The sequence below is a fragment of the Narcine bancroftii genome, chromosome 1 (genome assembly GCF_036971445.1).
Source record: "Narcine bancroftii isolate sNarBan1 chromosome 1, sNarBan1.hap1, whole genome shotgun sequence".
NCBI lineage: Eukaryota > Metazoa > Chordata > Chondrichthyes > Torpediniformes > Narcinidae > Narcine > Narcine bancroftii.
In genome coordinates this window covers 192449146-192462577 of record NC_091469.1, presented here as the reverse complement: position 1 = coordinate 192462577, position 13432 = coordinate 192449146, and the positions used below count along the sequence as shown (strand labels likewise).

General features: G+C 37.6%; 1 protein-coding gene across 13 annotated transcripts in view; it reads right to left on the bottom strand.

Annotated features, from left to right (window-relative positions):
• fubp3 (far upstream element (FUSE) binding protein 3) overlaps positions 1–13432 on the bottom strand; it is a 129701-nt gene that overhangs the window by 38676 nt on the left and 77593 nt on the right. For all 13 annotated transcript variants that reach the window (XM_069886039.1, XM_069886044.1, XM_069886055.1 and 10 more), the window contains 4 exons: positions 8155–8318; positions 7241–7299; positions 6272–6351; positions 4207–4323 (listed from right to left, as the gene is read on the bottom strand). In XM_069886039.1, coding sequence (XP_069742140.1) covers positions 4207–4323; positions 6272–6351; positions 7241–7299; positions 8155–8318 — 420 coding nt within the window. The remainder of the gene's footprint in view (positions 1–4206; positions 4324–6271; positions 6352–7240; positions 7300–8154; positions 8319–13432) is intronic.

Sequence of the window (13432 nt, the reverse complement as noted above, 5' to 3'; positions counted from 1 at the left end):
TCTGAAGGTGAAAAGGGAAGGAGGGTCATACTCACTACAATTTGAGTTTAAATAATTCAGAAGGATCAGAAATCTGACATTGATTTCTAGATTTTAAAATCAATTGAAAATGCAAACAGTATACCACTTTGATGTTAGTGAATGAACCATGAATCCATAAAAACCATACCAGAGAAAAAGGCCCTTTAGTCTTTCTAGTCCGTGCTGAACTATTAGAACCATAGAACACTACAGTACAGAAAACAAGCCATTCAGCCCTTCTAGTCTGTGCCGAAAACATCATAATGACCTGCACCCATTCCATATCTCTCCCATCCATGTATCTATCCAGTTTATTCTTAAGACGCAAGAGTGAGCCCACATTTACGTCAGATGGCAACTCATTCCACACTCCCACCATTGAGTGGAAAAAGTTCCCCCTAATGTTCCCCTTTCACCCTAAAGCCATGTCCTCTTGTATTTAACTCTCCTAATCAACGTGGAAAGCGCCTACTTGCATTTACTCTGTCTATACCTCTCAATTTTGTAAACCTCTATCAAATCTCCCCTCATTCTTCTGCACTCCAAGGAATAAAGTCCTAACCTGTTTAATTTCTCCCTGTAACTCAACTCCTGGCAACATCCTAATAAATCTTCTCTGCACTCTTTCAAACTTACTGATATCCTTCCTGTAGTTTGGCGACTAGAACAGCACACAATACTCCAAATTTGGCCTCACCAATATCTTGCACAACTTTACACTAACATCCCAACTCCTGCACTCAATACTTAAGATTTATGAAGACCAGGATGCCAAAAGCTTTCTTCACAACCCTGTAATGCCATTTTCAGGGAATTGTGTATCTGAATTTCCAGATCCCTTTGTTCTTCTGCACTGCTCAGGGCCCTGCCATTTACTATGCATGTCCTACCTTGGTTTGTCCTTCCAAAATTGAACGCCTCAACTTTTCTGCATTAAATTCCATCTGCTGCCTTCTGGCCCATTTTTCTAGTTGGTCCAGATCCCTTTGAAAGCCTTCCTCGCTGTCCACAACACCTCCAAACTTAGTGTCATCAGCAAATTTTCTGATCCAATTTACTACTTTATCATCCAGATCATTGATATTGGTAACGAACAACAATGGTCCCAGCATGATCCCTGAGGCACACCACTAATCACAGGTCTCCAGTCTGAGAAGCAATCATCCACTACCACTGACTTCTTCCATTCAGCCAATTTCAAATCCAGTTTACAATCTCTCCGTGGATACCTGATGTCTGAACCTTCTGAACTAGCCTCTCGGGTGGGACCTTGTCAAAGGTTTTACTAATGTCCATGTAGACAACACCAACCCTTTCCTTCACCTACTTTCTTGGTAACCTCCTCAAAAAACTCTTAAGTTTTATTAAACACGACTTAACATACACAAAGCCAAGCTGGCGATCCTTAATCAGCCCTTGGCTGTCCAAATACTTGTATACCCGATCTCTAAGAAACCCTCCAATAATCTACCTACTACTGTTGTCAGGTTCACCAGCCCATAATTTCCTGGTTTACTTTTGGAGCCTTTTTTAAGCAATGGAACAAGTATGGAAACAAGTCCCATGATGTGCACATGGACCATATCTCTCCATATTCCTCCCATCCACATACCTGTCCAAATTTTTCTTAAATGTCAAAATTGTGCCTTCATTCATCAATTCAGCTGAATGGAGAATATCCAAGATGATTCTCAAATTGAAGAGCCCATCAGGAAAACAAAGAGGCATTCCAGATCAGAATGCAACTGATGGGCTATAGAATGAGAGGCACTAAGGAATTCCCTCTACTGAAGTGGTGTGGCAATGAGTTAAATGTGGAAGTTGCAAACCCCATTCTCACTTTTGTAACTTTATATGGTAACAATGCATTTGCAAGTAACAATAAGCAATGGTGAAATGTTCAACAAAACAGCTTAGTAACAAAGACTTTTATTCAGAGGTTTTCTTTCTTCACCTTAGAACTACTCATTGGCTTTGGGATATTTAAAGTTCCTATAAAAATTCCATATTTTTAAAATTTAATCTAGCAACAAAATATTCATAACATCACTGAGCTGTCACATGGGTTCAAAAAAGCAGCTTCACAATTTGATAGGAAACATTAAGTTGAAGAGGTCAATCATTATTAAAGCAAGACATTCCCAAAGCCAGGAAATCCTGTGCATGGCACCACAATCCACAACTCATAACAAAAAGACGCATCTAGTGCAAGGCTGAGAGAGCAAAGGGCCGCTTTTAAAATATGTACATTAATACAACAAAAAAAAAGTGCTCATGTTAGCTGTGTCACAGAATACCAATAAACACAATCCTAACATTTTGAATCAATATTTTTAAAACAACATTTAAATAGTAAAGCACAGCACAGTTAATGCCTCTTGGTTGAACTTTGAGCAGTCAGGGCAATGATGGGATTTGCTAGATGTCAATGAGACCTTCTGCAATTCTAATTGATGAGCTCCTCAGACAAAACAAACTTCAAATGGGATTGCTCAATCTCATTTGTGATCTGTTTGGCGATCTGCAGCTCTCACAATTGAATTTATTAATTCAGCTCATTTGAGAAATATAAACCAAAGCTGTGGCAAAAATAAGCCAAATATGTGTTCAAGGTACAGCAACTTACTTTCTGAACAAACATGGAATTTAACAAGTTTGCATAACCACTTTTTCTGGCCTGCATCAGAACTGTTCAGTCTTACCTCAATGTAAAATATTATGTTTTTTTTGGCTTCCCAAATGCTGCCTGACCACTGGGTAATTCAGGCATTCTTTTCTATTTCAGAAATCCAGTGTTTGTAGAGTTTTAGATCTCATGACTCCAACAATTTCCCCATCCTCGCCCATCCTCATTTCTCTTTCTTTGTATACATTTCCTACAGAGATCAGCTGTGATCAATAGGGCTTCACTGGCCCTTCTCATTCAGCATGGGTGTCACCTATATAAATCAGTCCCTCTTGGTTTTGGTCTGATCACTGACATATGCTTTGTTCTCTCCACTACTCTCCCTTCAATGCATTTTAACAAATCTCACTTCACCTTTTCTTGGTTCTGATTTTTTTTTTAAAAATCACCTTGACCTGAGACATCACTCCCTCTCTCTCGCTCTCTCTCTCTCTCTAGACTCTGATGTGTATTTCCTGCATTTTGTGCTTTTATTTTGAACCTTCATTATCAATCTTCCTCCCTAGTTAACAAGCAACTATCATGAATGACCAAGTACATACAGGAACCACAGGCAGAGGAACAGGCAATATACCACATAAAGTACTCTGAAACTTGTGTAGGAGAACATACAGTGCAGAAGTTTTGATGAGGTAAATCAACCATTTCTACAATGACTCATGACTGATTTTAAAAATTTGATTCAGAAATGAAGTCTATAATATTTATTTTCTTGCAGTGTTACATACGTCAGACCAAAGATAAGTTACCATGTGCCATATTTTTTCCAAAGGTTTGATTTAACTATAGATTTTAAAATAAATACACTATATACTAATTGAAACTAAATGTAATACATGCTCGTTTTGCAAAAGGAACATTTGATGAAGGACCATTTTTGGCACCAACTTTAATTTTAAAAAAACATTTGCTCTGATCTACCAATCCTTTTGGCTAACAAACATAGATATGGACTTCCTTGAAGACAGAAATTTCACCCACAGGAATACATCACCCAAGTGGTTTTTCCACTGTAGGCTTGCACGTAATAAAAACAAAGGTTTAAAAAGCACTGGAACTGTATACCTGCCCAGAAGCATCTTCAAAGTAGTTTACACATTGTGTAGTGAACCCTCCTGGTAATTGGAATTCAGACAACGGGGCTAAATAATGACAACTTTGTGGATCGAGGGGGAGGTTGGTGGGATGGGTGAGAAGAATTCGAGAGGGAGAAACAAAGAGCTTGGGTTTTGTACCAGTTATTAAAATGTTTGAGCTACCTTTTACTCACAGCACCTTTAAACAATAAACAGAAGAATTTAAAATTAAATACTTGGAATTGATTATAATTAAATGAAAGAACAGTCAAAGAAAGCACATTCTGTGTCCCACCCCCATTACTAAAGATAAACATTAATGTCAATTCTGGAATTGCAGAGGAAACAAGTGAAATGGCTGGGCTGCATAAAGTATAAAGTACTTGCCCACATTGTTAAATATTTCTCTTCACAAATACACACCTGAATTTTGTTGCGAGTTCTGCCCCATTGTTGCTTGTTGTTGCTGGCTAGGTTGCTGGTAAAACTGGGAGATGTAGGCTGACCAGGCTGCTGTACCCAAATGCTGTGCAGCTTTACCTAGACACACACACAGTGTCACAGTAACTACCACTGACTATTTTGATAGCTTTATCTTGTGTGGCAGGAAAAGTTCATTATGCAGCGACATTACTGCTCATGATGTCAATGTCCAATTTTTAAAAAATCTACTTTTGAACCACTTGAATACAAATCCCACCCACAACCACAAAACAAGTGTATCCCAAGGAATCAGAATCCAAGTACCTCCCCTGTTAATGACTTCTTGGTTGTTTCCAGTGATATTGGATTTGATCCTCTTCCTACTGAATTCTTCTTCACAGGAAAGATCACCAGCAAGGCCAATATTAATCATCTCAATACATCCACCCAGTCACAAGATGCTTTAGTAAAAGCATAAAAAAGTGATAATAGGATAAAATTATTAGTGAACCAAGTGACTGGGCTTTCAAATAGCTTTGTCAAAAGTAAATGCATAGTTTTGGGAAGAGAGGAAGAAGAGTTAATGCCTCATTTAAGGCTACCCATATCTTCCATCATATACACAAAAGGCCATGTGGTAAAAGTTACTGCAGAGTCCAACCCAAGAGGCTGAAGATGCATCCTTAATGATGTTATAGTAAGTGATCAAGAGCAATTAATGGCTTCTGTAACAGAATCAATTTTGCATTGGGAAAATTTCAAGCCAAGTCCACAAACTGAGAACAGCTTGGGATGGTTCATATGCAACTCGAATAGAAGTTGACTAGGAAAAAGGCAAACCCAGTAAGTGTTGATAGAATCACTTTCAGATTTTTTTGCAGAAGAATCCATATCAAAAAGCATTTTAATTCTGTATAGCAGTTGATTCAACATAAACAAAACCCATCCAAAACTTAATTTGCTATATTGTGGCTGAGACTTTTCATCGCTCTTTTACCTGTTATTTTAACTGTCTGTAATTCACTGCACCACTAACACCACATGCTGGAGCAGTGTTTAAAAGCTAGAGAACAAAAATCGGTTTAAATAACTTAGAAAGGTTTGAATAAAATGAAGCAGAAAATCCTGAAAACCAAGATTTAAAAAAAAAAAACATGTCAAAGGCTATTTTTTACCCCCTCTTAAGATTCCCTTGAAACTGAGATTGTGCTTCTTGAATCTGGCATAGACCTATGGGAAAATGGACTCCTCCTCTTCCATGACAGTAACAATTAGATTAAACTTGATCATCGGCTCAGCAATGCTGTGAAGATTTGTATGCAATTCTGATCTCTGTTGCCATAGAGGCTTGTAGAGGACCACAAAGTTTGAAATGAATAAATCCAATTAATTAAATTTTAAACGTGCATTCATTCTCATAGTATCATACAATTTCAGCTTAAGTCCTGGTATCTACTGTCATCAGTGAGTGAAAACTGGCTACCAAATTTGCTATGTTAGCCAGTTCATTAAAAGGAGGTCTGATGTTTTCCTGTCCTCTTTTCATGCCATTTCATCAAACCGAAATTTTGGACTCAAGTGGGAGGAGGGAATAGACTGAAAATGCATTTTAATACTATTTTTGCTTCTTTAAGGAAGGAGAACAGGTTAAGAGGAGCATGTGCAAACCATTATGATTGCAAGAACACAAAATGCAATAAACTATCCCATTATTGCTTAAAAATATGAATAACCAATACAATTAAAGTCAAAGTAAAAGGGAGTCAACTCATATTAAAGCGCATAGCCAAGAAAGATAACACTAGGTTTTGTGCATACGCGGACTTCAGTAGAACAAAATAAATGGCCATTAAACATTCCTGATTAGCCTCTTGACTTTTTATAGCCATCAAAACAGAATAACCTTTTAATACTCCAAGAGTGATGAAAAGCCTCTGTTGAATTTGATCTTTGAAGTACAGGAAAAAGCAGAAAGCATAAAGTACTCAACGAGGAACACAGTACAAAGAAGAAGAGAAAAGAAATCAAAAACACTTAGTCAAAGCAAATGAGACAGTGTACTCACTTGGATCCTGCTGTCCTTGCTGCTGCCAGGGTTGGTATGTACTTCCCCATCCCTGCGTCATAAAGGCTTGTGGAGGACCACTAGGTTTGGAAAAATAAATTCAATTGAAATATCTTAAATATTTATTCATTACAAAAGGATATAATTTGTACATTATACGCCGTATCCATTATTTAATTGATGAGTCATCAAAGAATAATGTGTATGGAAATGGAAAGATTATTATGTAATACCAGATAACATTGAAAGGAACAAAGTTAGATGTTCGAGCAACTTTCCATGTCAGGCTCGGCACTGACACCAAAACCAGACAAGGACAACCTGCAAGACTGGTGCAATATGCAGACTTAAAAGGGAAAAAAAATTTCATGTGGATGGTGTGGCGAGATATATTGTAACAAGGGGAAGAAAGAAAAACTGCAGAAAAGCTACTACTCATCTTTGCAGAGTAACTCTTCTTTACACTGCAGGCTGAAAGGAGGGAGGGAGGGTGGGGATTCGTGGTTGAAAGTTAGAAGGGGCCAAGACAGATCAGGGTGCAAAAAACTCTCTAAAGTGCTATTCAGCAATAAAAACTCCAGGAACATCTGCTTCAGGTTGGACACTTAACACCAAGTCTTAACCAAGCTGTATTCATAATCATCTGACTTTAGTGTGGAATGGCCCAAAGGACTGATTTGGAATACACATACAAAGTCGATCAGAAGTTTGTATTTAAAAATAAACTCAAACCCAGAAAACAATATTACCAGTCCAAGATTCACCCATTGAAATAAATAAATCTACATATTGTTCATCAGAAGAAATGCACAAATGGCACTGGAACTGGCCTAACAGCTTCAATTCCAAAGTAAAAACATGTCAGCTCAAGAGTAAAGACATTGTAAATTTTGAATCTGATTATTAAAACCAAGTAAAGGAAACCATGCAAGAATAAAATACAAATAACTAAATAAACAAGATTCTTACTTTTGATGGTGTCCCGGTGGTCCTTGACTGTAAGGGTTTGTGTTAAATCCTCCTGGACCCTACAAGAACAATCAAGGGGAAAGAGGTTGAATTGTTGGAATAACTTCCACAGAAATCACATCACTGACTGGGCGGGCATACAAGTTACTGCGTGAAAGCAGACTTTAGCACCTCAAGTCAGAGGTAATAAGCAATTCAATCTGGAGAACCAGGCTCTTGTGCAGGAGTCCAAAGTGGTGTCAAATGAAGGTAATAGTTCGTCCAGGAATGATAGCCAAGGCCACATTCATTTAACCTTAGATGATTTAGTGGGGTAGGAAGAACAAGAGAGCTACACTGACAAGGGATTCAATGATTACTGGAACAGATGATTTTTACTATGGAACTGATACATTCCCGAATGGTATACTGCTTCCCTGAAGTCAGGGCCAAGGATTACACTGTATGGATGCGGAACAAGGATGGTGCCGAATGGAAAAAGAGGGTGTACCACCAGAGGTTATGGTACTAAATCTGTCTCACAGGCAGAATGAGAGGAAGGACAAGATTAAAAAGCACAACATAGGAAGAGAGCATAAATGAATGTGGCTGAACACAAGGACAAGGAAGGAAGGAGATCAATCTAGCGTAAAAGGAACTTGCAAATATCAATGGGGTCATTCTGTGTCTTTTGGGAATCACTACAAAGGAGGAGACAAATGAACAACAGAAGCAAGGATACAGGGAGCTGGAGAAAACATCTCAGAATCAGCATTAACTTTATAAAGTTGTTGCTCAAATTGGAACAGTACTGTACTGTGCATCCTCAGTTTACAACAGTATTGGACAAGGTCTAATTTTCTGATGCAGTTTCTGAATAATATAAAGTACCATGAAAAGGGTGGATAAAATTCAACCTAAAGCTAAAAGCTCACCCCATTAATTTTTTCTTCTATTAATTGTCTAGCATGCTCGATTTGTTGTAGAGCTCCACGAATGATGAATATTCGTATGTTAGGATCAGAATTTGGTGGTGGGTTTCTCTGTAATTCTACATGTGCTCCTGTTTGCTGGTTAATACTTTTGATAGTCTCTCCACCTGGAGAATAAAATAGAAATTAAGTTTAATTCCATTCTGAAAACTGTAAAAGCAAGTGTTTTTTTTTTCTTAAAATTAATTCTACTGTAACCTAGGCATCTGCAGTCAACACAAATAACCATAATTAGATCCAGATATTGTGAGTATTTGTTGAGTCTCTGGGGGTTAATTTCTGTAGAGTCGAGGTTTTTAAACTGCCCCCTAAACCCACATTCCACCTTAAGCAATCCCTATGCCATAGGTGCTCTGATTAGTAAAGGATTACTTAAGGTGGAATGTGAGTGGAAAGAAAAAGGTTTGAAAACAACGTTTTTATCATACCTAATTGACTCTTTATGCGCAGGGTTTCATAACTCCAAAGGAAATGGGCCAATGACAATTTTTCTAAAGCACGGTATTTCAGTAACAATTGGGTCTAAAGCAGTGTTTCTCAACCTTCCCTTCTCACTCATATCCCTTACCAATCACAGAGCACTTAAGGCATAGGGATTTCTGAAGGTGAAATGTGAGTTTGAGGAAAAAAATCTCAGGGTTGTATGCGATGTCATCTATGTACTCTGACAATAAATCTAAAATCTGAATTACCTTGAAGGATTTGTGATTGTACTTTTAAAAATTTCAAGAGATTATTGTACTGCAATTTATTTTCCTGAATTTTCTCAACTTTTGAATATTCTTTCAGTTTGGAAGATAATGATTATTGGAGGAGGAAGAAAAACAGCAATATTCAAACCATCAATTGGCAAAATCTTCAAATCTACTGCATTTGTCATCATTAGGTCAGTAAGAAAACATGACTGAGTGATGCTAGCATTGATGTATTAAAAAAACTGGAAATCAATAACCTTTCACCCCTCTATTCAAGAGAACGAGGTGGCAGAAAGGATATTATAGACCTTTTAGCCAGACATTAGTGGTTGGGAAAAGTTGAAGTCAATTATCAAGGATAAGGTTATGGAGTACTTGGAGGCACATGACAAGATGGACCAAAGCCAGCATGGTTTCTTTTGTGGAAAAAATGTTTAGAAAGGAGATGCAGTGGATGCTATATATTTGGATTTTCAGAGGGCCTTTGACAAGGTGCTGCACAGGAGTCTACTTAACAAGACCTCATGGTATAACAGGAAACATTAGCATGGTTAGAGCATTGGTTGATTGTCAGGAACCAGAGTTGGAATAACATGAATTATATTCTGGTTGGCTGCTCATGGTATTCCAGAGTCATTGTTGGGGCCAGTACTTTTTTTTTAAGATTATGGAGTAATCTTGGCTTTGTGGCCAAGTCTGCAGATTATATGAAGGTGGGTTGAGGAGCAGTTGGTATTCAGGAAATGGAGGCTGCAGAAGGATTTAGACAGATCAGGAGAATGGGCAGAGGAGTGGCAAATGAAACACACTGTTAGAAAGTGTACAGTCATGCACTTTGGAAGAAGAAAAAAAATGAACAGACCATTTTCTCAATGGGGAGAAAATTGAAAATTCCCAGATGCAAAGTGACCTGGGGGCACTCGTGCATGATAACCTGAAGATAAACTTGCAGGCTTATTCAGCAGTGAAGGCAAATGCAATTCTGGTATTCATTTCTAAAGAGCAGGCATGTGCTGTTGAGGGATTGCAAGGCACTGGCAAGACCACATGGAGTACTGTGAGCAGTTTTGGGCTCCTCATTTAAGGAAGGATGTGCTAATGTTGGAGACGATTCTGAGAATGAAAGGTACATTTGCCAGGTCTTGGCCTGTACTTCTTAAAATTTAGGAGAATAAGGGGGAAATAACTTCGAAACATTTTGAGTGTTAATGCAGAAATGTTGTTTCCCCATGGTGGGAGTGCCTAGGACAAGAAGGCAAATCTCAGCATTCAAGGGCATTCAGTTAGGACAGAAATGCAGAGGAATTTCTTTAGACAGAGGGTGGTGAATATGGAATTTGTTGCCACAGGCAGTTGTGGAGGCCAAGTCATTGGGTACATTTAAGGCAGAGATTGACAGGTTCTTGATTAACCAGGGCATCAAAGGTTATGGGTGGAAGGCCATACAGTGGCCCTCAGTAGGAAAATAGTCACCTCATGATTGAATGGTAGGGCAGACTTGATAGGATGACTAGCCTATTTCTGCTCCCATGTCTGATGGTCTACGTAAAATTAATGCAAATAAACAAAACCTAATGATTAGTTAATTTCAGAGACCAAAACACATTTGATAAGGGGCTATTGATGAAGCTATTAAACCAAATTTGTGCTTGTGCAATGAAGGAAATTTATAACTATGCAATGAGTTGTTTGTGAAGCAGAAATTATAAGATCTGAAATATGCAAGACATTTTCAAGTTAACTGTATCTAGCCTGGGCCTCAGATCTTTGCACTAGTTCAATAGGGAGGGCAATTACAGCAAATCCAAGACTGTTTGGAATACAAAGTCAGATGGGAAAATAAGATGCAAAGATGACTCAAGGAAGCTGCAGAGAGATTAGATGGGTTAGGTAAGTTAGTAGGTGGCAGTTAGCAGATTAGTAAACTTCAAAGTTATTCATCTTATTGGGGAAAATAGAAAAGCATATTTTTAAACTAATAAAAAGCATTCAAAAGGACCTTGGTTTCCTTGCAATGAATTAGAGTTCATAAACGAGCATGACATACAATTAGCAAAGCCAATCATATTAAATTTTTTACAGAAGGATCAGATCACACAAGAAATTTTACTGCAATCTTGCCGAGACCACACTTGGAGTATTGTTTTCACACTTTTACCAAAGTATAAAGTTACCCTAGAGAGAGTACAACGAGACCCACTGAATTAGGGAGTAGACACACAAGGAGAAATTGAGCAGACCACGCTTGTACCCTTCTTTACAAAATTCTTAAGGAACTTGACAACTGAAAGTTGGAATATATTTTCCACTGGCTGAGGACTCTTCAACAAAAGGTCACAGTCTCAGAATAAGTTGCAAACCAATTAGGAATGAGATGAGAAATTTCATTTCTCAATGAGTGGCAAATCTTTGGAGGGGTGTAGATACTCATTTATTGAACTTGTTCAATTAACATTTTTGAAAATTAGAGAAATTAAAATGTATAAAGTGTTGAAATGTGTTCATCCTCATCTTAGCACTTAATGCAGAGCTCTCAAAAGGGTCAAATGACCTGCTGTTCCTTTTATGCTTGAAAATTACTCAAACTGCACTATAAAACACCAAGGTGTGCCATACATAGGATTTCGGCATTTAATTCTCATCCCAAATTCTCTTTTACACTCTTGGTGAACTGGAATATTTCAAATATAATGCAGAAAAGTATATAGCATCCAGATGTGACTAAGTCGGGGATTAATTAACATGCTTTCTATCGGTGTTTAGTAGACAAAATGAGTTTATTACAGAATGTACTGATGCAACAACATTCTTGTTTACTGAAGTTAACAGGTATGTAAAGCACCAATGAGTACAAATTAATAAATAAGTACCAATTAAATCCATGTGATACAAGAGAAAATAGATAAAAAGTTAGAGTTGCAGTCGTGCAAAAAAAAAAAGGTGCTGTTTCAAGAGGGGAGACAGATCTTTGGCATTATGCTTAGCATCGTAAGAGGAAGTTTAAAACCTAATAGTGGTTGAGGGGGAAAAAAATCTTATTGAACATGGAGGTGACAGTCTCCAGGCATCTGTACCTTCTGCCTGAAGATAGGAGTGAGAAGAGAGAATGACTAGGATGATGGGGACCCTTTATGATGATGGCTGCCTTCTGAAGACAGACCTGACAAATGTCTTCAATGGATAGAGGTTGTTGCTGTGATGCCAGTTAAACAAGGTCATCGTAATTGAGCATATCAAGTTTTCTAATCTCAAAATTGTATGAATCCCCCTTTTAGCTGCACAGAGCAGAGGTTAAAAGATCAGATGTTCTTTATTTTTAATAGAAATATTATTGTAAATCTTTTAGCTCATCATCTTGTTAAAATTTAAATTTTCCGGTTTTTCTGCTGAGTAGGGGAGGGGCCAGAGAATGAATCAAAAGTAAAAGGAAAAAAAACAATATTGATACATAGGCCATGATCTTGCACTCAATGTCCTTTTATGGAAGCAACTTTCATTGAAAATGTTAACTGGCTGAATTGTTAAACACTCAGCAAAACTTTAGAGGGGAAAAAAAAAATCACCATAACAAATTTCTCATTCACTGCAAAAGTTCATAATACAGAACAAATTTACAACCTTTTGAAGAATAAAACTGAAACACTGAGATCATTTTAAACTAAAAATGGAATTATCATAAAAATGATGAGCAGTCATTACAGCCAATTTACGTGACCAGAACGAGCTGACGTGTTAAACAATTTCAGAGACAAAAATCAGGTCAGGACATTTGACTTGGACCAACAATTGGAAAAGGCCATGCAAAAATCTCACTGAACAATGACACTAACTTTATTAATGCTGTAGGGTGCAGATTTGAGAACAGTGTAAAATTCAGAAACATGATACAGCAATCTGCAAACTGTTAACAGACTACACCAAGCTGGAGACACTCAGTATCACAAATCATTAAATTCAGACAGCTTACAACCACAGCAATTAAAAAAACTCAATGGGTGTAGAGTTCAATTTTGATATTTTTAAAGACTTATTCTCTTGCAAAAAAGGAATAATCTGTAACTTTGCAGAGGAAAACAAAATACCTTCAATAAATTTAACTATTAAAAATCCTGCTAACAATTACTAAATTGATGTTCATGTGTTAAAGACATTCATGTACAAGATTTCTCTCAAACCCTCCTTACCCTCCCCCAGTTACAGTGCATTTAAATTGCACTACTTTTGTAAGGTTATTGGAGACCAGGAACAGTACCTGTTAAACATATGGAAGCTCAAGAACTTTTACAAAAAAGGACTATTCCCTTACAAAATCAATTAAAGCATGGTCTTCCTAGATGTAGCCAATTTACGCCTTCCCTTCACAGCTTTATTCATTGAACAATTTGAGCTCAAAGCCTTTTCAAGCTTGCATGCTGATTAAAATCTAATGTTTATGTCCTAACATCAATTACATCTCTTGTGTGTGCTCGCTTTGGCTGCTTCACTCACTCAATTTCTCGCCCCCACCCCCTCTCCAGTGTCTACAA